Below are 20,903 nucleotides of genomic sequence, written 5' to 3' on the forward strand. Positions count from 1 at the left end.
TTTCCTTGGGATTGAAGTAGCGAGATCTTCACATGGGATTTTTTTGTCCCAGAGAAAGTATGTTCTTGATCTCTTGACAGAAACAGGTATGCTGGCTTGTAAGCCTGCTGCAACTCCTATTGAGCAGAACCATAAGTTGTTTGAAAGCTACAATTCTGCTCCGACTGACAGAGGAAGATATCAAAGACTTGTGGGGAGACTAATTTATCTAGCTCACACTCGACCGGACATTGCCTATGCTGTTAATGTGGTGAGTCAGTTCATGCATGACCCACGGAAATTGCATATGGATGGAGTTGAACGTATCTTGAGGTATCTGAAATCCGCACCAGGTAAAGGGTTGTTATTTAGTAAACATGACCATTTGGATGTTATTGGATTTACAGATGCTGATTGGGCAGGATCAGCAGATGATAGGAGGTCTACAGCTGGGTATTTCACCTTTGTTGGTGGTAATTTAGTTACTTGGCGAAGTAAGAAACAACAGGTGGTGTCTAGATCCAGTGCCGAAGCGGAGTACCGAGGTATGGCAAATGGTATTTGTGAGCTCCTGTGGCTAAGGAGGTTGTTGATAGATTTGGGGTGTAAACCCAAGGTCGCTATGAAGTTATTTTGTGATAATAAATCTGCGATTGAGATTGCTCATAATCCGGTTCAACACGATCGTACGAAGCACGTGGAAATTGATCGTCATTTCATTAAGGAGAAATTAGAGGCTAAGATTGTTGAGTTCCCTTTTGTGAAATCTGAAGACCAGCTGGCTGATGTTCTTACCAAGGCTGTGTCGAGTAGGATATTTGATTGTTCACTTATCAAGTTGGGCATGTGTGATGTTTATGCACCAACTTGAGGGGGAGTGTTAAATTCCTAGTTTATATGGGTTTTCTTGTAATTATAGGAATAGATGTATTTGCTATTTAGACCCTCACTTGTACAGGTATAAATACCTTTTTTATGTGATTAATGAAATATGCTGAAATTATTAAACCCTAAACACGTTGTTTGTCAGTTTGTACTGAGCAGATACTTTCAGGCTATAACCTTCAGAATTTTTATTTTTTTTTCTTATTTATTTCTTAGGATTCATTCATTAATTCAAGCTAGCAGATGGTATTTCAATGGCAAATAATAACAAGTATGGCAATAAACTAGTGGATTTTTTGTGCTTTCAACATTTCATTTTTCAATATAGGATATAATCAAAATGGCATTTTTGAACCTTTTTCGTGATGGTTCTGGCTTCTCGATGATCTTATGTCAGCATCGACTCAAGCTGTGCTTTATGAGACCTGCCCAGGTGGGATTTCGTGATCTTCCGAACATGACATTATTTTAGAGAGGGTGGTGCGGGTCTTTCAAGTTGAGCCTCAGAACTTGTACATTTTTGGCCTAGAAACTGTATTTTGGTCCTGAAATTTGTCAACTAAATGCTTGAACATCGAGTTTATTTAGCTAGAGATCAATTTGATCTACCTTATATGATTAGACAACTAGGTTCATAGGTTTACTTTGATTAATTAGCATGACCAAAGAATGAAGTTAGGCCAAGGTTGTATCAATCAATGGGGACAATCACATAATTTCCTCATTAGGCTATCCCACCAAGAATCCTTAATGAAATTACGAAAGTTGTAAAAGATATAGGAATCCTTAGTTCTGCAGAAACAAGAAGCCAAACACTATAAATTTGTAAAACGATCCAAAGTGGATTTATTTATTTTCAACCAAAAAGGCAATTCAAATACAAATAGATGGAAAGAGGGCAGCATTGAAGGTAGGTAGCCAGCTCAAGAATTCCTAGAGCAATCCTCAGGAGCAAAGTGCAATGCCCCCTTGAAAAGGTCATATATGAACCTATAATTTGATTGCTGAAATGATCCGAGAAGAGTCTGAGTATTATGTGCCAACATGGCCAAACAGAAAAAGTCATTCTGACGCTGAGCAGCTGCAAACTTTGTGAATGCTGCTTCTGGTTTCACTTCAAGGTTGGCATTCGTGAAGTGAAAGGTCAGAGTAGGTAAGTCGTTGTACCCATGAGGCAGTCCTAACCATGTATAGCACAGCTCTAACTGGGACGACGGAGGAGCAGTCGCTTTAATTAACCTTGGGAATTTAAAAAAATACAGCTTCAAAAACTGTAATAGTGCGTTGTAAGCAGGCCTAATGAGAAGAGTAAATGAGCTACCATTGTCCAAAATGCACCCTCCTGATCTGCCACCTTCTTTTATTTGAAACAGGGATGGGTCTATTTGAAGCCTTTGTCCATTCACACTTATGCCTAACAAGTTTACAAAGTAGTAGGGCACGGTTTGGAGGAGGACTAGTTGTGTTGTTCTTAGGCCTGCCGTTCTGGGTATGTCATTACCAAACCTTAGATATGTTTGGGCCGCTCTGTTTGGTGATAGGCAGAATGAGAATACTCCTTTGCTAATACCTTGGATTTGCAGGGGAAAGGATTCACGAGAATTTGCCAAACCCAATAGTCCGGTTATCTTATAGTCTTCAAACTTACCAAAATGTATGTTACGGATGTCAAAAGCACAACCAAAGATTATACCATTAATGGCCTCGGATGCCCCGGTGGTTGACAAAAAATGGAATGTTTCACCTGCAAGTAACCAAGGTGTTAAAATATCGAGCATCTGAAAACACCAAAATTTCAAGACGAATGATGAAATTTGTGATCATATATACCTGCGAGAATGGAAGTGAGTGAGGTGCCCCCCATGTAGGACATTCGGTTTGAGCAGAAACCATCAATGCATTGGTTTAGTACACAAAACGGGTGGCGATTGCACAAGAGAGGTTTATAAGATATGGACTTGGAGTTGGGGAAAGGAGGATCCTTGGTAGCAAAGCACTGGTTGCGAGGCTTCCGACAATCCTCACATTGTGTCCATAAGAGACTGCTTCCGGTGTCGATGTACAAGTAGATTGTGCGGAAGGGAGCTGCAGGGAATGTGCCAATGCCGATTTGCACAATGTAAGTGCCAAAAGGGTAAAATTCCAAGCGGGGACGAATCATTTCAGGGTTTAAACTTGTAGTTTGATTTTGAACAGTCTGTGGTGATGCCATTAAGGCCATGGTAGTAGATAGATAATTGGCTCTGGCATTGGATTGGTCTATGAGTCTACCAATTTGTTCTGCTTCAGAAATATTGCCAGGGTAGAGAGGCGATTGTGGTGAGAAAATGTGCATGAGTTCAATGCTCAAGCCATTGGGTTTGGCTGCAGCTGCAGCCATAGTACTAGTAGTAGCACCCCACAGCAGCAACAAGCTGCTTGATAAGATGCAAACAACAACTGATGTGATCATCATTTGGACCATGACCTTATTGTCACTACAAATTGAGATTCGTTGCTTTCAAAAATGAATTGGAGGAGGGTGCTTTATATAGTAGCAGCTTCATTAGTGTCACATAAGGAGTATATGAGATATGAGAATCAAAAACACAGATATGGCCTTAGTTAGTTTGCCAATTAAACTTATCTCACAAAGCTAGCCTGATTCTATAATTGGATTTTTTCCAACCTTATAAGGAAAAAAAATCATATATTTTTCCAAATTAGCACATAACCTAAGAAAAATGGATATCACACAAGCCAAAATCATACATGTTTCCAAATTGGCAGTCCAAAGACACGTCTTTTTTTTTTTTTTTTTTGAGTTGGGAAATGGGGATTGAACTTGGGTGCATTGTGAGTAATTCTACGGCTCTTTCAACCGGGCTACCCAACAATGCAAAAAAAGAGAGATAAAGATGTAGATGTAGAGAGATAAAAGATCGATACAAGGCATGCATTCAAAAAATGATCGAGAGAGTGAAGAAAGGAAGAAGGGGGTGTGTTTTAATGTACATACTAAAATATGTGTCTTAATATTTTAATAATAAGCATGTATATCAGTATATGCAATGTATGTACCAAATTTGTATATGCATGCATACCGAAATGGGATGGACGAAAAGTAATAACCCAAAGAAAATTGTCTATCAAATCTTTCCCTATATACCAACACTAATTAAAAAATAGAAAACTTTCAATTAAATTTTCTTAAAATTAAGGAAAACTAAAAAGATTAAAAGAATTCCTTTAATTTCCCTCAATTTAGAAATGTTTTCACCTAATGATCTTTTTGTTTGTGGGGGTAGAAATATATAATCATATACAAACAAAAAACTACAGGCCTCATTCTCACCACTCGTAGTGAGCCCAAACCTCAAAGGCCCAGTAGTGGCCCAACTCGTTGTGTATATATACCAAACTTGTAACCTAACTGAGGTCTCTCCCATTCTCACCGCTCTTTTTTCTCCTAAATTCCTTTTCTAGGGTTTTGTAATGGCCTCAGCAGATGTCGAGTTCAGATGCTTCGTCGGCGGGCTCGCCTGGGCCACCGACAACGAAGCGCTCGAGAGGGCCTTTGCTCCCTTCGGTGAGATCGTCGAGTCCAAGATCATCAACGACCGCGAGACCGGCAGGTCCAGGGGTTTCGGCTTCGTCACATTCAGCAACGACAAGGCCATGAAGGACGCTATCGAAGGCATGAACGGCCAGAACCTCGACGGCCGCAACATCACCGTCAACGAGGCTCAGTCCCGCGGCAGCGGTGGCGGAGGTGGAGGCGGTTACAGCCGCGGAGGCGGTGGTGGTGGATACGGAGGCGGTGGAGGTGGATACGGAGGTGGTGGCGGTGGATACGGTGGTGGCCGCGAGCGTGGGTACGGTGGTGAAGGCGGTGGATCTCGCTACTCAAGAGGTGGCGGTGGATCTGAAGGCGGCAACTGGAGGAGTTAAATTAGGGTTTGAGGGTTGGGTTTAGTGTTGTTATGTGATGTTTAGGGTTTGGCGGGTTGGATCTGGTCTGGTCTGTTGTGGTTGTGTGTTCGTGGCTCTATGATTTTGATCGATGATCACTATGTTATCTTACTTTTCATGTATTAGTGGTTCCATTTAAATAAAAAGTGTTTCCTAGCTGTTCTTCAAGCACATTAATTCACACATTATTTAAAATTAGAGTACCAGTCTCATATGCCATTCTTGCCACTCTGGTCAGCCTCAAACATTATGAATGCTTAGAAGATCAGCATTAATTATTTTCAAAGTAATGCTGGTGAGTGAATGTGTATGAGTTCCATGCTCAACCCATTGGGTTTGGCTTCCATAGAAGCAAAAAGCTTGCTAGGATGCAAACAAAATCAATTGCTCTCATTATATGGGAACAAGTATGGTCGACTCGCCTGGCCTGAACCCTAAAAATCATTACTTTTCCACATTAGCAGTTTTCTTTTTTGATCAAATTTTCATATTAGCAGTGTAAAGACATGTGTCTGATAGATGTACATACTAAAATGTTTCTTCCTTTCCATACTCATATATAATGCATATATAGGTGTCTTGAAAAATATGTATGTACAGTGAAGGAAAGGACGACCAAGTTTAGTATGCATACCAAAATGGCTCAAAGTACTATCATCGGTGTAGACTTATATATGTTGAAGGACATTAATTCACTTACTGTTTAAAAGAAAAAGAAGGAAGAAAAGGGGAGAGAAAAGGTTAGGCTATATGTGTGTAGACTTATATATGTTCATTGAAATTATTATGCTAGCTATTTGTCTGCATCATATATAATTTTCCATGGCAGAGTTTGAATTAATCTTCCCATGAGAAACTTTTGTCTTTAATGGACTCCTCCTGCACAACTATGTTTCACAGTTTCAATACTGGTTATGTGGAGAATATAAAATCTCATATTAGGCATTCTAAGTGTTACATCTTATTATATAAAATTATAAACATCCCTACAGTGGTCAAATTTAACACACCACTTATAATAACTGAAAAAAAAAAATATCAAATTTTATTATTTTACTATTAAGGTATGAAGAAGTGGCGTCCTTTTAGTATAAACCCATCACTTCTGGTATATGCATATGACAGTTTCCCACCAACAAAGTTCAAACCATTCAATATTGGCATTTACAAAACGAATCCCTTGTCTCTGTCTCAATAGTCAAAACGAGACCAAACTATTAATTGCTCTCTTGCATACAAAGAAGATATATATCACTATATCAGCTATCACTTTCTTACCCAAATTTTTTTTTTATCCAAGTTTCTTATCCTGATGAACATAAGTAGAATATTAGTAGGGAATTGTGTTTCAACAATCAAACTCTGTGGGGTGATAACACATTTACACATCCTCCACTGGTCATTGTCCTCGAAGTCAAAATCAAAATTCACCATAGGAATAAATCCATCATTTCAATTTTTAGAATATAATTAGACCCTAAAAAGTATTTAAGCAGTTGGAAAATGAAATATAAATAAGTTGATTATGAATCGTATTAATTGTGTATGTTATGATTTGTGCACTGCACGATATGAATTGTGATGTGACATATTATTTGTTTACCACATAAAGTAATCAAATGACCTTGTACCCATTATATCCCTAGACAATAACAATATGAAAAGCAAAAGATGAAACAAAAACACTAAATTAAGCAGAATTAACCAAGAGGGAAAGTGGGAAATCAATATTGCTAAAGGGAAATGCAGTAGGTGGTACATTCGTGCTCTCAAATAGATTAATCTTCATGAGGTAAGAGATGACCATTGGCTTCTTTGCTAGGGTTTGGGGCTGGAATATGAAGCCAACTTCAATAACAATTCTAATAAACTTAATTAATTAGCACTTGTAAGTTGTAAGTTGTAAGTTGTAACAAAAATTGCAATAGGGAGGGCCTTTTTTACATTTTTAGTGTGTTCTAGGCAACTGCAGGTGCACTAAGGTTATAAGGAAAATCTAAAAAGACCCACCAAAAAGGGAAAAGTGTAAGAAAATATGTATACGAAAACATCACAAAACAAGAATGATTCAGATTTAAACCAAGTCCATAACTGACTAACTGAGCAAGGAGGAGAAGGTGGTTAATCTTTTCATAAAATAATCACAACTTTAGTCGTTTTGGGATGGTTCATTAGATGTAAAACAGGCAACACCTAAAATATCAAAAAGAAAAGGCAAAGTGGTTAATCTTTTCATAAAATAATCACTACTTAAGTCATTTACGATGGTCATTATAAGAAAACTAACATTTTTTTTCTGAAAAAATTTAGAAAGCAAACCTGTTTTGAGACTCGAAAGGACCTCAACCTGTGAGTTAAGACGTGGTTCATGGTCTCCTATTCTCATCTCAACGCAGGTCTTGACTCGATCTTTGACAAAACATGTTAATTAGTTTTCTACTTTTTTATATATATTTTTTTTTCATAATTTGAATTTAGGATCTTGTCCAATAAAATGGAGAAAATGAAAAGACTTTTTATTTTGTTTAGTGACTCAAACAAAGTAATAAACCTTGCAAGTTGATAGAAGCCAAAAGGCTTATAACTTGCTTGTGTTCTGGGCATTTCCATTTTAACTGTATCGTTATCTGGAAAGCACTAAACATTTCAAGAAACAGCTACTAGTGTTGGTTTTTCAATAATTAGTACGGAACAGAGGATGTGGATGACTAAGAGTCTAAGAGTTAATAGCCATATACATACACACGTTAGATGGTGCATCAATTTCATCATGCTCCAATTATATTTATGTACGTAGCTTTGCAATATGCCAATTAATTTACCTAATTAAGGTTACCATTCCATACTAAGCAATCAGAAATTAAGTAATTATTTCATGTCTTTGCAGAGTACGTATCATTCTTGTGGCTAATCGGTTGTACACTTGTACGTATTGATTTTTATAGCTAACATGGCATGGACTGATGAACATCATAATTAATAGACTCTTAATTATACAAATTATTACTCACAAAAATTCTAGATTTATATTATATATTTAAAGGTGTGAGAGCAAATTAGAAAGTAGACTCAACACTTTTTGGATGTGTGGAATCACATTTACGGATTTATAATTCTTAAATTTGTAATCAATAGTGCTAGTCTGCTAGATATCTCACATTTTTATACCACATTATGTGGCAATTTACATGATATTCATACATTAGATACTAAAAAATAAAAATAAAAACCCAAAAATAAAAATAAAAACTTTGTCTAATAAAGTAATGACACGTGAGAAAGTATAAAAATGTGGTAAGTATAGCATTATTCATTTGCAATATATTGCTAGAATTAAAACCAATAAAAACAAATATAACAGAAAATCTAAATGCATACATAATACTAGTTTGGGTTGCATTAACTATAAGTTGGCAACTTGATTTGTCAATCCCCATATGGTGTGTTACAAAGTAGCTAGCACACAAAACCAATGTTTTGAACATACCATTATGTATATATAAATTGTTAGCAAAGTTAGGATTAAATAAGGCATGGTTCAAAAGTGTCAATTGGGTATATAAAGTTTATATTATGTCACCAGTTAATTGGGGGAATATAAAGTTTATAAACTGCTCTGGTCCCACATGGTTGTAAGTTGACCAAAAGAGACTTGTGGTTCATGCAAGAAGACTAGGCTAGTAAGACAGGCCAATTTGCAATTGGTAAGCAAACTGCAAAAGCAATATTGTGGTTACACACTGCATACATACACATACATTCTGTGTATATGCACAATAAATTTGTATGTATAAAACCGAAACCGTTTAACACTTTATATGTGTATAGGAGCAAAGGAAAATTGAAGGAGGCTCCAAGCTTGCTACTTCCCAGCTCATTAATTGTTGCCCACGAAACATTCAAATTCACACATACATTGCAGTTTGTTCACAGCTCAGACCCAACCTGAACCTTTTTCTTTTCTTTTTTCTTTTTTCTTTTTTCTTTTTTTGGGTTTTGTTTTTTGCCCTTTTCTGCTCTGGTATATAAATGCACTCAATGCAAGAATCATAGCAAGCTCATTGAGTCTTTGAGTTATTGAGTCTTTGCAGTGCCCTCAAAGCCTCAAAGCTTCAAGAGCTTCACCCTCCTAAGAATTAATGGCAGCTCCTAATTCTCATGACCTGGCCTCTGTTTTTGGCATTCTGGGTACCTACCTATAGCTATAGCTAGCTACTTCTATCTTCTCTAATAAACCAAACTTCTCTCCAATATTAATATTTGATTCTTTCTCTTCTCCTCTTTAATTCAATCTTTCACTTGTTTTTCAGTTCTCTAAATTTTCTCTCTTTTTAATTAATATGTTTCTGTTTCTCATTTGTATAGGTACCATCATGGCCTTCCTTGTGTACCTAGCTCCACTGTAATCTCTCTCTCTCTCTCTCTGAGTCTCTTTGTCTCTTCATGTATGTGGGATTTCATTATTACGTACCATGTTGAATTCTTGTTTAACTTGTGTATTTCCTTTTTTTTATGCAGACCAACCTTTTATAGGATATTCAAGAAAAAATCAACAGATGGGTTCCAATCAATACCTTATTCAGTGTCACTGTTTAGTGCCATGCTAATGCTATACTATGCCTTCCTCAAGATCAATGCTTTAATGCTCATCACCATCAACTCCATTGGCTGCGTCATAGAAACCATATACCTCATAGTGTACATGATATATGCAACACCAAATGCCAGGGTACTTATACTCTCTTCTCTCTCCCTATACAATATTAATTTCATGATCTTAGTTTATGAATATTAATTCATTTGTTTGTGGTTTAATTTGCAGATTTACACAACAAAGCTGATAATACTGTTCAATTTGGGGACTTATGGTTTGATCATTGTTTGTACATACCAATTTTCAAATGGTCCAGTGCGGCTTAAAATTGTTGGGTGGATCAATGTTGTGTTCTCTGTCTGTGTATTTGCTGCTCCTCTCAGTATTATGGTAAACCAGCTTAACATATACTTTATGCCAAACATTATATTAAATTAGATTTTGACTATTCTCTAAACATAATTTATGTTTTAATTACTTTTCAGAGGCTAGTTATTAAAACGAAGAGTGTGGAATACATGTCATTCCCTCTGTCATTCTGCTTAACCCTATGTGCTGTGATGTGGTTCTTCTATGGCCTTTTGATCAAGGATTTATTTGTAGCGGTACAGCTTCTGCTTCCTTCACCTCTTATACATGTACTAACTAATTAACATGATCATATATGCACTATGTTAATTTACTTATTTGCCCTTCTTTTTTTTCATGTTTAGTCCCCCAACATCTTGGGGTTTACGTTTGGGATTGCTCAGATGATTATGTACCTGTGCTACAAGAACACCAAGAAAGCCATCTTACCAGAGTTTAGTCTAAATGAGACCCAAAACAGAATTGCAGCAGTTGATATTGTAGCAAGTGACACTCAATTTAAAACAGAGGACACAAAGAAGAATATTGGTTCTGATTCTTCTGAAGCTGAGGTTGCCTGCATCTGCATGACAAATAATAATAGCAGGGTTTGTGATGCAACCACTGAGCCAAGTGATGAGTCAATTGTGTGACTATGCATGCCTAGTGCTTAGAGGAGGGGTTTTGCACAAACAAGCAAACAACTCGGATCTTTTGCACAAGAGGATTGATTTTCTTAACATCACAAACTGGAATAGCATCGATATTTATTTTTACATTTAAGGATTAAGTGTGTTGAATTTAGATTAGTATTTACTATTTATGATTGTAAGAAAAAAAATAATAATTGAAGGATACTTGTTCTTTTTCTTTTTTTGTAATTGAATGGATACTTAGCTTTGAATGTACACAAAATATTAGCCACAAAAAAAAAATGTAAGTCAGATTCTTCATGATTGTGTTATTGCTAATGCTATTATTGGTTTATTCTACCATGTGGGCTTTCTTGCCTAAGTAATTACAGACTGCAAATAGAAAGGAGAAAATCTAATCGAATTTGATTAATGCGTGCAAATATACCTACTAACTAGATAGACATTCATAGGAAACACAAGCATGTTGCTTTAAAGAAAAAGAAACCCAAAAAAAAAAAACAAAAAAGTTCAAAATCTTTCTACTACATAAATTTAGTCACTTGCAAGTTGCAACAATTATATTAACCAAAGTTGGAAGTTCCACATTGAGGACCATGCATCCTTTCGTTGTGGCATGCTTGAGAGTGTCTACTTAATAATTAAAAACATTGTTTTAGGCGCCTTTTGAAATAAATAGACAAAATTATTATTTGGGATTACATATGAGAATATTTAAGTGTTTCCCAAATAAATTTCTTAAGGCTTAATTTAAGAGCATTTTTGGCAATTGTAAATGCATTATGATTGATGTAATCGAATCGAGCCAAATTGAATACCATCATGCTCAAACTTGAATTTAAAATATATTGAGCTTAAATTTAACTTATCTTGTTTTTTATATTAGCTGAGTTCCAATACACCTTCACATAAATAAATAGTCTTTATAAACTAGAATATCAGAAAAAAATTGTTGTTGTGATGGATAATAAGTTTCAAAATCAATATTTTTTTTATTCATATATACAGTGGTTTGTGTGTGTGCGCGTTTGTGAAATGAGGTTGGCTTAGTTGGCCAAAGATAATCGCTCTCACATACACACTTGAGTTCGAACCCTCCTTCCTCTCATGTACTAAAAAAAAAAAGTAGTTTGTGTCTCATTTATTTATAAGGAATAAGAAACTTTCTATACCATATGCTGAATGAAATATTTTTAGTGAATATGTTATTATCACTTGAATTTCTGTTGAAATTTTTATATTTATAATAAAATCAAAATCTTTTATTTTTATTTTAACAGATTCTTTCTAAAATCTTTATTTTATTAATAAAGAACTCTTGTTTCTATATTTTAACTGATTTTAGAAACACAGAGCACCTCGCACTGAAAGTTGAGTTTAAACGCGGCGTACAGCATTCTGCAAAATTAGGGCTTCCAATTCGTCCCCTTTCTTCCTTAATCTTCCTTCGACCCAACCGACCAAATTTCGTAATCAATTTCTCTGTATCCTCCCAACTCCTCTCAAAAAATGAAGAATCGAAACTCAAAGGACGAAGCAAACAGAGAGAAATCAGACGGCTCAAAATCGATCAACAAAAAGAAGAATGGCATGAAGAAGAACATGAGGAGATTGGGTGGGCAAGGTCTTTCACTCGAGGCCTTCGCTAATGCGAAATCAAAGAACAGCAGCTACTTCAACCCAGCTTTGATAAGTATAAAGCCCTTGCCTTTTATTGCATTTTCATCATACTTCTGATCAATTTTTGCTCTTTAGTTTCTGGGATTTAGTATTTATTTTTCAATATTTTTGTTTTCTTCGTTTCTGCTTCAATATTTTCATGTCTATATATTTTTCGCTTGCTTTTTCTTGTTGGGAATGATTTATATGTGTTAGTGGGACTTGAAACGTACTGGGTATGAAGATAAATGCAAAAGTTTTTGTTGCTTTGTAAGAAAGTATTTTGATTGGAAACAGATTATTCTGTGATCAATGAATCATTATATTTAATGGGAATTGGAGGTAATGGCTTGAGTTTCAAATTTTATTCCAATGAGAAGAGGGAAGAAAATACATCTGAATATCCAATAAATGATTACTGAATATTTTGTTATGATAGTGGATTTGGGGAATAAAACCCCTCTTTCTCTTTTGCCATATTATACCGTTTTAACAGACAGGTTTTTTTTTTTCTGTCAGAGAAACAACAAGAGTTCTACAAGAATGCCAAATACGTGAACAAGTATAAGAAGTCGCTAAAGCAACAGCAGAGTGATCTTCCATCAGCTTCAACACCCCTTGAGGTTTGACATGATACCACTTATTTGATTTTTAGTTTCTCTTTGAAAACAGTTTGTGACAAGAATTGCATGTTAAAAAAACCAATTGAAATATGTCATATGTCATTTTTGTGGCTGATGCAGGAGGAGAATGAAACTGAAGATGGTAGTAAGATGAGTAAGAATAACAAGAGAAAGAGGCATGGTACACGTAATTTAGTAGAGTTGTATGAGAAGAAGCATGCAGAGGAAGAGAAGGCAAGAATGGAGAGAGAGGCTATTATTCAGGCAAAGAAGGAAGAAAGAGAAAAGTCTGAAGCTCGGAGGAAGGCTCTTAGGGAGAAGTTCTTGAAGAAAACGCATAAAGGTCAGCCTCTGATGAAGTACAGAATTGAACATCTGTTGGAGACTCTTCAAGGTTCTACAAAGTAAACGTAGTGTTTGAAAATCCCGAATTGTTTGATTTTTCGATAATTGTAATGTCTCTGCTTGAATTACTCAACTCAATTGAGCTCGTTAAGGGTAATTTTAGTTCCTCGAGCAATACAAAACAATTTTGATATTGTTAAGGTGGCAAATTGGTTCTCTACTTGTTATTGTTGTTTTAGTTTTTTTATCATTTGCTGCGGACAACTGGACACTTAAATTGCTTATGTATTGTTTTTGGTCTTTAAAAACTTCTGATTGACATGTATTGTTTATTTACTTCTTCTCATGTGGTTGAACTAATGGTCTAGTGCTGGTGCCCTGTAGTGCGCTTTTATAGTCTGTTCATTACGATTCTGTTACCATGTATAAGCAGAGGAATAAACATTTCGCAAAACCTTTCATTCGTGCCTCATACACCGAGCAAAACACAAGCTCAGTTATATAACCACTCACGCTCTCTAACACATACATACTCAACACAAAAAAACTGGGATAGACATGAAGCAAACCAGTGTCGAAATTTTCGATCCGAAAACTGTCAACAGATGCGTTGCACAGCAATTAGATGGTACTTTGGAGGTGGCTTGCAGATGATCATGAGTATCAGAGCTATAACAATTGCCATTAAAAATCTCATTAGATTCAAACCGCCTTCATCTAGCTCTGAGAAAATCATCTTTCCCATCACCAAACTTGAAGCTAGCTTCAGCTTCGGCAGCAATTCTCTCTGCCAAAATGGTGAAAGTTACAGACGTACGCAAAAGCCAGAAACTTGATCCGGTATTTAACCTCTTTTCTAGTCAAGTCTTCTTGGAAAGTTACTATTAATTTCTTACATTAGTTTATGTTTGAAATTTCCCGGGAAAGTTTATCTCCAAGCTCGTGGGCTGCGCAGTGTTGATTGCACATGACTAAATACAGCTAACTGTAATTCCTACTCAGGTTTTGTATGTCGCATCGGATTCCATATCTAATGTGGAAGTCTTGTTTTGGTTTATAGTTGATTTGCATAACGAAGTCATGTTGTTTGTTATGACACATCTTAAATATTGTTGATGGGACATCACTCGTCAGATAGGCACAAATACAATGAACTCTATGAACAGTAGGAGGCTCTCTGCTGGGTCATCAGATGGGTCCTCAATATCCATAAAGGTTGCTTGCAAGGCTACTTCAGAGTCCAAGTTTGGAGCAACCCTTCAAAGCCTAATGAGACTTTTAGTTCAAATGGGCAGAAAAGAAATGAGCTAGACCTAGCTTGGGTTGGGAGACTGAGAAGAGGAATTGCAGCAAAGATAGTTGGATGCCACAATAATTCAGTTTCAACCCTTTTGGCTTTTGTTTTTACCTTTCCACCTAGGCACTTAGTCAGTCACCAGTTCATGTTTTTGGGAAACAAGAATTTGAGTTGTACATTCTAGTTTCACTAATATTGTACAAAAATCCAAAAGGGCTGGGGGGCCACTGGCCAGGCCACATATTGCACACTGAAGCTATTGCTGCAGCAGCATTGCAACTTTAACTGAGGCATTACATATTTACATTGCAACTTTGTAATGATACAACAGTATGAGTCATTGAGTCAGTAGTTACTTTGATATCATGATCATGATGGGTTGAGGTGAAATAGTAAAATCAGAGTGATGAAATCAGCAAAAGAATTATGGTGGTAAAGGAGGAGAGAATAAAAATGATGATCATCATCAATGGCCACAAACGTGTGGCCATCATCAACCAATAAAAATGTCTGCAACTTGATTACCCCACATTCACAAACACTCACTCACTCATCTCACATTCTCACCCTTTCACCCAACTCTCTGTTTTTTTTTTTTTTTGCTTTTTCCCTTTGGGTCAGTTTTCTCAGTATGTGGTGGGGGTGGGGGGTGTCTGTGTTGTGTTGTTTTCAATCTCTGTCCTTATTATCTTTCTCTCTGTGTTCTCTCTCTCACTCTTCTTTTGTTTTGTTGGGTTAGTAATAATATTATATTTTTCTTTTTAATAATGAATATAATTTCTCCATCACTCTTTCTTCTGTTTTGTTGGGTTATTAATAATTAATTTAATTGAATTACTGTGGCTATCTGATTTTCAAAGGGGCTGGCTGGGTCATCAGGTGGTGGTATGGACTAGAAAAGAGAGCGTGAATGAAGCAAAAAGTTGTGGACACCATCCAATGTCACCGAATCTATCACGTGGCTCAACAGTCGAGGTCTCTCTCTCAATCTCTCTCTCTACCCAAAGGTCCCAAAGAAATATTAAAAGGTTACCAACTTACCATAGGGCCATTTACCAAAGGATCTTTTTCTACTGAACTACTTTGTCACCTTCTTCAGGTTTTTTTTCCTTTTCTTTTTCTTTTTCTCTTGTCCCTTTTTTTTTGGGTGCTGAGAAAATGATATCTACTCTCATCTGATCATTTTCCTGTATCCTTCATAAATTCCTCCGAATCTTGGTTGGATATAGAAAATGAATTTTGCTGTTCTATGGACGAAGTTGGTCCATTGTAAAAATTATGAGCCAAATAAACTCTATTGGAGAGGTAAAGATTTTGCTTCCCATCCCTTTTCTTTTTATTTTCAATGCACCCAATGGGCATCATCATCTTTGCAGAATCGGTCTTTGACCATTTGGAGCGTGTAAGGCATCAAGTATCAACGTTTCTTCCCTATTGTATTAAGAGAGCTTATCATTCAAAAGCATCAACTGCATATTTTCAGCAGCTATAATCCATTTCTCACAAAACCCACTAATCCCACATGATGGTTAAGATAGACAAATGAATAATTAAGCGTGATTGATCAACATTACACAACAACTTTACAAGTGATAATTATAAAAAGGATGCATTAGAATAACATGAAGCTTTATTTGCTGAGAAGGCTAACAATAATACAAATGGGGTCCACTCGGCAATTACTTCCTGTTGAAAAACAAGGCCACATAAAAATGCATAAACATGCAGAAGTCTGCAGCAGCTAGTATACATGGATGGTGGCTGTGCCAAATAAAATTACAACTCTGTCTCTGTTCAGTACATAACAACAACAACAACAACAGGAGTTTAAACTAATTCTCTTTATTAATAAATAATAATAATAGTCACTAACTGGAATCCCATAGCTCAGCCAATGGTAAAATGAATGGCAATCGAGCTCTTGAGCCTCTGTATACCTCCCATACCCCGCCCGCTTCCCACTCCAATCAAAGCTGCATCTATATTAAGCTACGATGATGATGATGATGATGAAATTGAACCTGAAACAATGAGTAGAGTACCATATAAAGCATGTACCTGCTATACCCAACCAAGACATCCAAGGGGATTGATTCTGAATCATGGAAACTAATCTTCCATGGGTGCCTGTCAATGTCAAGTAAGCCTCAATGCAGAATCTTCATCCATGGTCCAAACAAAGCCAGGCATGTCAAACCTCGGCCCTGCAACGGACCTGTAAATGTAGAGCTTCTCAACAGGACAGCTCTCTGGTCTGGAATCTGGGTGTCCCCTCTCATCAATAACTTCAACATTAAGCCTGGGCAGCTTCTGACCTAGCAGCTTACATGCTCCATAACTCACCGAGCAAGAAGACATCCAAAGGGATCGCATTGTCTCCAGCTTTGCAGCATTGGCCAAAAGAGCCTTATCACCAAAAGGACAGTCCCTAATCTCCAGTTTCCGAAGATTTTCACACCCAGACAACACATGATGAAGCCCCAAATCACTATCTCCTGCAAAGGCTAAAGACAGCATCTCCAACTTTTTGCCATAAGTTCCAAAATACTCAAATGCACGATCAGTTAGTAGACCAGAGACAGCCAGGCGCCGGAGATCCTTGCAGTGCTCAACAATGGCCCCGAAACCCACATCAAGCGGCTGGAGGGTAAGGTAGTCGGGAGTTCGGGGCTCCATAATACAAAGACGAAAGCATGTAAAGTTAGGTTGATTCCTGGCAATGGTAATTAGTGCATCATTCGACATTTGACGGCAGAAGTAAAGAACTGAGTGGAGCTTTGGACAGCCCTCAGAAACGGAGATGAGGCCCTGTTCTGTCAGGGAAACATTCGGTTCCGCCATAAACGGATCTGAGGGAAATACCCTTAACTCTCGTAGATCTTTGCAAGACTCCGCAAGGGCATCAAGTCCAGCATCTTCAATGTAGTCCAATACCTGTAGTCATATCCTTAGTTAGCTACAAAATGGAATTAGTAAGTAGGACACATTTGCATCTCTGAGCATCTGACCCTTGATCTTAGAGAAGATGAAAATTAAATAAAGGCACAGGAGGCTGGAAAACATTAAATAAAATAAGACATACCCAGAGGCGCTGCAAATTCGGACATTCGCTAACAAGCTTTATAAGGTCAGGGCTTTGAATACTGGCATAGCTCAAGTTCAGCGATGTTAGCCCAGGGCAGATAGAATAAATAGCTGGAAGATACGATGGGACCACATCCCAAAACCCAGATAGGCTCTTGAGTTCCTTGCAGCTGGAGAGGGCTGTTGATAGGTTCAAGAAGACATCAGACCGCAACTCAGCCGAGTAGGCCCCAGTACCTAACTCGACCAGCTGAGGTGCCCGGTGAAGTAGATTGGATAGCCTTTCAAGAGGCATGGCGCGATTGAGCCGGAGACTCCTCAGGTTGGGACACCTGACCACCAGGCGCTCCAGGGCAGAGAAACTCACCTCGGATTGCAAGCAGGCAATGTTAAGGGAAACAAGTGAGGTGTATGTATCAGGAAAATGGCTGAGCCAATGCCCACTCAAGTCCTCCACATCGCTCTCATGCAAGTCCAGCTCTCGCAGATTCCTGTATCAGCAAAGAGAGAGTGCATCCGATAAAGACAAGGTAGAGACATTTTACAATTTACGCAACAACAGTTCACCAAATGAAGCAATAACATAAAAGGAAACAAAACAGCAAAAACTAGATTCATCATTAAAATTAACAGTTCATCACCATCACAGTCAGTGACAGTGACCAGACCTACTATATTTGAACAACTTTCTCACAAACCAGCGTTCATGAGAAAAGTAAGTCATGTATTCATCACTCGTTTGATGCTTTCCCTTAAACCATTATCAGACAAAAATTCGAACTTCTTGCCAATCCCAGGGCCGTTCCCTTGAGAAAACACATCATTACTAGAAGTTTTTTAAAAAAAAGGAAAGAGCTTAATCAGAAATTAGATCAAAAGAAACTTTGAGTAAACAACTTGAAGAATCCTCGCAGAAGCTAAAATTATCCCCCCAAAAAACAACCTTTCTTTTACTATAAAACAAAAAAGTAATAAAAAGAGAATCTAGTTGAGAAATTCAAAACAAATCCACTGTGTCCAAAGAGCAACCATCAAAAATTTGAAAACAACCTCACATTAGAAAAGTCCCTAATAAAGAAAAGTAACCCCCAAAAAAAAACAGTAACCAAGTGATCTTGGCTGTGCACATTAACCAATCATATAACAAGATGTCCCCCTCAGATCTGTGAGAAACAAAAGCAGGAAATAAGGCAACCAAAAGAGTTAACAGAACCTCATCTCCGTTGGTTTCAAATCACTAAAAATAAATATAAAAAAGCCCACGCATTGTAATGAGCTGGGACTAGCCAAAACTGGGAAAAAAAAAATCAGAGATAAGTATAAAAGCAATAAAAATATTTAGAAATTCCAGCAATCGGCTTTAAAATGCAACAATGTGAAGCTCAAAACAAACCAAATTAGATCTCTGTACACATCTACCATCTACCCACTTCAAAGAAGAAGAGAACAGAGCCAGTACCTTAAAATACAAGAACTTTATGAAAATGTAGCAAAAAGCCAAGAAATTGAGCGGTTTTAAATCATGGGTGAAGAAGAAAGTCTACTATTTTTGGCCTGGCCGATAATGGAAACTTAAACTCAAGCTAAACTGCTCCAGTTGTAAAGCTTGGGTGAAGTCAAAGTTCACTTACTTCCCTCCCAAAAGATCCAAAATTTTAACGATTTTCTTCCTTTTTATATCTTTCTCAGCAACCAAATAGAACTCCCAGTAGTTCAAAAAAAGCAAGTAAAAAAAAAAGCAAAGCGCAAGCTCTCGTTTTCCCAACAAATCCAAACACAGTGCTAAGCAAAGCCACAGAAACAGAGAGAGAGAGAGAGAGAGAGAAACCTGCAATTGGAAGCAATGGCGGCAAGTCCATCAGTACTGAAGCCCTCACAGGACGAAAGCACGAGCAGCTTGAAATTCTTGAAAGACTTGGCAATCAGCTCCAGGCTCTCGTCGGTGACGACCATCCTCTTGAGCCTGATCTCCTCGAGCCAAGGATAAGCACCGGCCATGGCGGCGATCCACGGGTACAAGTAGCCTCCCCAGCCTTCAGGGACGAGATTGAAGTCGGCGAAGTGAGGCTTCCCCTTGAGCTCGATGGATCTGACGTCCGGGAACCGCCTGATCACCATCGTAGGGCTGACGGCGTAGCAGTTGCCGACGAATATCCGCCTCCGGCACCACCGCTCGATCTCGTACCACGACTTGCACACCATCGAGATCGCGTTGCGGTCCTGGTCCGCGTGTATGAACGAGAACACGTGCTCCAGCACCTCCTCCGGGAACGAGTTCGCCATTTTCAGCATTCCCGCAGCTCCAACTGTGAATCAGCTCAAAAACGACGTCGTTTGAGGACTGGCTTTCGATTCGAAGCAGCTAGAGCAAGAGAGAAGGAGACTGTTTGTTTGTTTGTCGTTTAGATTAGATCTGAGACTCCATTTACGAGCTTATTGGTTGCAGAAGAGAGCGAGCGCGAGAGAGAGACACAGAGAGACAGAGAGAAAGAAGTGAGAAAGAGAAAGAGGATAAGGATTTTATGTTGTGCTGGGTGAGGTTAGATTTTTAACCATGGTTAATTTCTTTGGTGGGGTTCTGTGCGACTGACCCTGATTCACGGTTAGGATCACGACACGTGTTTTTTCTGTGGATAAGAGCCGTCGGATGAGCGGTGGCAGTGGGGTGGTCTTATCCGCTGAGCAACCAAGGGCAGCCGCAGAAAACGGGTGTACGTAAAGGGGTGTGGAGCCGGGGGTGTTTACACGCGACGAGATTTTGGACCATTTTCACAATTTATTGTCTCGTGATATTGTCGGGATAAATTGGGGAGGACGAGATGGAATAAGGGTTGAGATAAAGTGTGGTCATGTGTACTGGATGGGTAGTGTGAGTGAGGGAATCTCATGATTCGCATTGCACGGTTGGATCTGTGGGAGAGTAATATTGTGGGGACCACAATTTGAGCTAGGGTAGCGGGGTAGTAAAAGGTTAAAATAACAAGGAATGATTTGATGTGAAGTCGCCTGGTTATCATGACATCATGGCCGTCCAATCATGCGTGTGACTGCTTCATTCTATCATGTCCACATATCAATTTCAAAAAAAGAAAAAATTGAATTACCATGATCCAGTGAGGTCAGGTACACCGTACACTAATTAATGATATGTACTATTAACAGTTAATTACACTTACATCCCCGAGGTTTATCGTTTTTTCACATACATCCCTTGGGATTTTAATAATTACACATACAACTCCTGAGATTTCAAAACTATTGCATATAACCTCCTACAAGAGAAATAAATAAATAAATAAATAAAATATTTGTATTAAGGTTGGACCTTACATCTTAAGTAATCTTATTAGGTCATTTTATCCCTTAGCATGCTTTTTTGCATTATTTTTCATTATTTTTCGTCTCACTATAGGAGATTATATGTAACAGTTTTGAAACCTCATGGGTGTATGTGTAATTATTGAAACCTCATAGGATGTATGTGA

At 37.8% G+C, this 20,903-nt stretch overlaps 5 protein-coding genes across 7 annotated transcripts; 3 read left to right on the forward strand and 2 right to left on the reverse strand.

Annotated features, from left to right (window-relative positions):
• Window positions 1–1,787: 1,787 nt before the first annotated feature.
• Window positions 1,788–3,328, reverse strand: LOC147275622 (aspartic proteinase nepenthesin-1-like). Its single transcript, XM_086253966.1, has 2 exons — window positions 2,695–3,328; window positions 1,788–2,608 (listed from the first exon to the last, which is right to left on the reverse strand). The coding sequence occupies exons 1-2, from the start codon at window positions 3,326–3,328 to the stop codon at window positions 1,788–1,790; spliced, it is 1,455 nt and encodes a 484-aa protein (XP_086110092.1).
• Window positions 3,329–4,291: 963 nt separating this feature from the next.
• Window positions 4,292–4,986, forward strand: LOC147275623 (glycine-rich RNA-binding protein 7-like). Its single transcript, XM_086253627.1, has one exon. It carries the CDS (start codon window positions 4,339–4,341, stop codon window positions 4,792–4,794), a length of 456 nt encoding a protein of 151 aa, XP_086109753.1. The 5' UTR covers window positions 4,292–4,338; the 3' UTR covers window positions 4,795–4,986.
• A 3,968-nt stretch (window positions 4,987–8,954) lies between these two features.
• Window positions 8,955–10,410, forward strand: LOC147275624 (bidirectional sugar transporter SWEET9-like). The gene is made up of 6 exons (XM_086253968.1): window positions 8,955–9,003; window positions 9,181–9,217; window positions 9,334–9,544; window positions 9,638–9,799; window positions 9,895–10,014; window positions 10,123–10,410. The coding sequence occupies exons 1-6, from the start codon at window positions 8,955–8,957 to the stop codon at window positions 10,408–10,410; spliced, it is 867 nt and encodes a 288-aa protein (XP_086110094.1).
• A 1,358-nt stretch (window positions 10,411–11,768) lies between these two features.
• On the forward strand, window positions 11,769–13,373 carry LOC147275625 (rRNA-processing protein). Its single transcript, XM_086254842.1, has 3 exons — window positions 11,769–12,103; window positions 12,589–12,692; window positions 12,813–13,373. Exons 1-3 carry the CDS (start codon window positions 11,920–11,922, stop codon window positions 13,098–13,100), a joined length of 576 nt encoding a protein of 191 aa, XP_086110968.1. The 5' UTR covers window positions 11,769–11,919; the 3' UTR covers window positions 13,101–13,373.
• A 2,573-nt stretch (window positions 13,374–15,946) lies between these two features.
• On the reverse strand, window positions 15,947–19,908 carry LOC147275626 (protein TRANSPORT INHIBITOR RESPONSE 1-like). Of its 3 annotated transcripts, none has more exons than XR_015123798.1 (4): window positions 19,247–19,908; window positions 17,417–17,909; window positions 16,393–17,268; window positions 15,947–16,307 (listed from the first exon to the last, which is right to left on the reverse strand). XR_015123798.1 is itself a non-coding variant. In XM_086253622.1 (3 exons), exons 1-3 carry the CDS (start codon window positions 19,708–19,710, stop codon window positions 16,471–16,473), a joined length of 1,755 nt encoding a protein of 584 aa, XP_086109748.1. In that variant the 5' UTR covers window positions 19,711–19,908; the 3' UTR covers window positions 15,947–16,470. The 3 variants fall into 3 exon arrangements, 1 of the variants encoding a protein (XP_086109748.1); XR_015123797.1 differs by having other exon boundaries at window positions 15,947–16,313; XM_086253622.1 differs by having other exon boundaries at window positions 15,947–17,268.
• Window positions 19,909–20,903: the final 995 nt, after the last annotated feature.

Source organism: Dryas octopetala, chromosome 8 (assembly GCF_963921425.1).
Source record: "Dryas octopetala chromosome 8, drDryOcto1.1, whole genome shotgun sequence".
Taxonomy (NCBI): Eukaryota; Viridiplantae; Streptophyta; class Magnoliopsida; order Rosales; family Rosaceae; genus Dryas; species Dryas octopetala.

What these genes read in the sequence shown, in the direction of transcription:
- LOC147275622 (XM_086253966.1), bottom strand. Translation starts at nt 3,328, where the DNA reads ATGGTCCAAATGATGATCACATCAGTTGTTGTTTGCATCTTATCAAGC. An exon ending in ACTCACTTCCATTCTCGCAG is followed by an intron (nt 2,609 to 2,694) that starts GTATATATGATC and finishes GGTTACTTGCAG; the next exon opens with GTGAAACATTCCATTTTTTG.
- LOC147275623 (XM_086253627.1), top strand. Translation starts at nt 4,339, where the DNA reads ATGGCCTCAGCAGATGTCGAGTTCAGATGCTTCGTCGGCGGGCTCGCC.
- LOC147275624 (XM_086253968.1), top strand. Translation starts at nt 8,955, where the DNA reads ATGGCAGCTCCTAATTCTCATGACCTGGCCTCTGTTTTTGGCATTCTG. An exon ending in CTCTGTTTTTGGCATTCTGG is followed by an intron (nt 9,004 to 9,180) that starts GTACCTACCTAT and finishes TCATTTGTATAG; the next exon opens with GTACCATCATGGCCTTCCTT. An exon ending in CTTGTGTACCTAGCTCCACT is followed by an intron (nt 9,218 to 9,333) that starts GTAATCTCTCTC and finishes TTTTTTATGCAG; the next exon opens with ACCAACCTTTTATAGGATAT.
- LOC147275625 (XM_086254842.1), top strand. Translation starts at nt 11,920, where the DNA reads ATGAAGAATCGAAACTCAAAGGACGAAGCAAACAGAGAGAAATCAGAC. An exon ending in CTTCAACCCAGCTTTGATAA is followed by an intron (nt 12,104 to 12,588) that starts GTATAAAGCCCT and finishes TTTTTCTGTCAG; the next exon opens with AGAAACAACAAGAGTTCTAC. An exon ending in CAGCTTCAACACCCCTTGAG is followed by an intron (nt 12,693 to 12,812) that starts GTTTGACATGAT and finishes TGGCTGATGCAG; the next exon opens with GAGGAGAATGAAACTGAAGA.
- LOC147275626 (XM_086253622.1), bottom strand. Translation starts at nt 19,710, where the DNA reads ATGCTGAAAATGGCGAACTCGTTCCCGGAGGAGGTGCTGGAGCACGTG. An exon ending in GCCATTGCTTCCAATTGCAG is followed by an intron (nt 17,910 to 19,246) that starts GTTTCTCTCTCT and finishes TTGCTGATACAG; the next exon opens with GAATCTGCGAGAGCTGGACT. An exon ending in CGAATTTGCAGCGCCTCTGG is followed by an intron (nt 17,269 to 17,416) that starts GTATGTCTTATT and finishes ATATGACTACAG; the next exon opens with GTATTGGACTACATTGAAGA.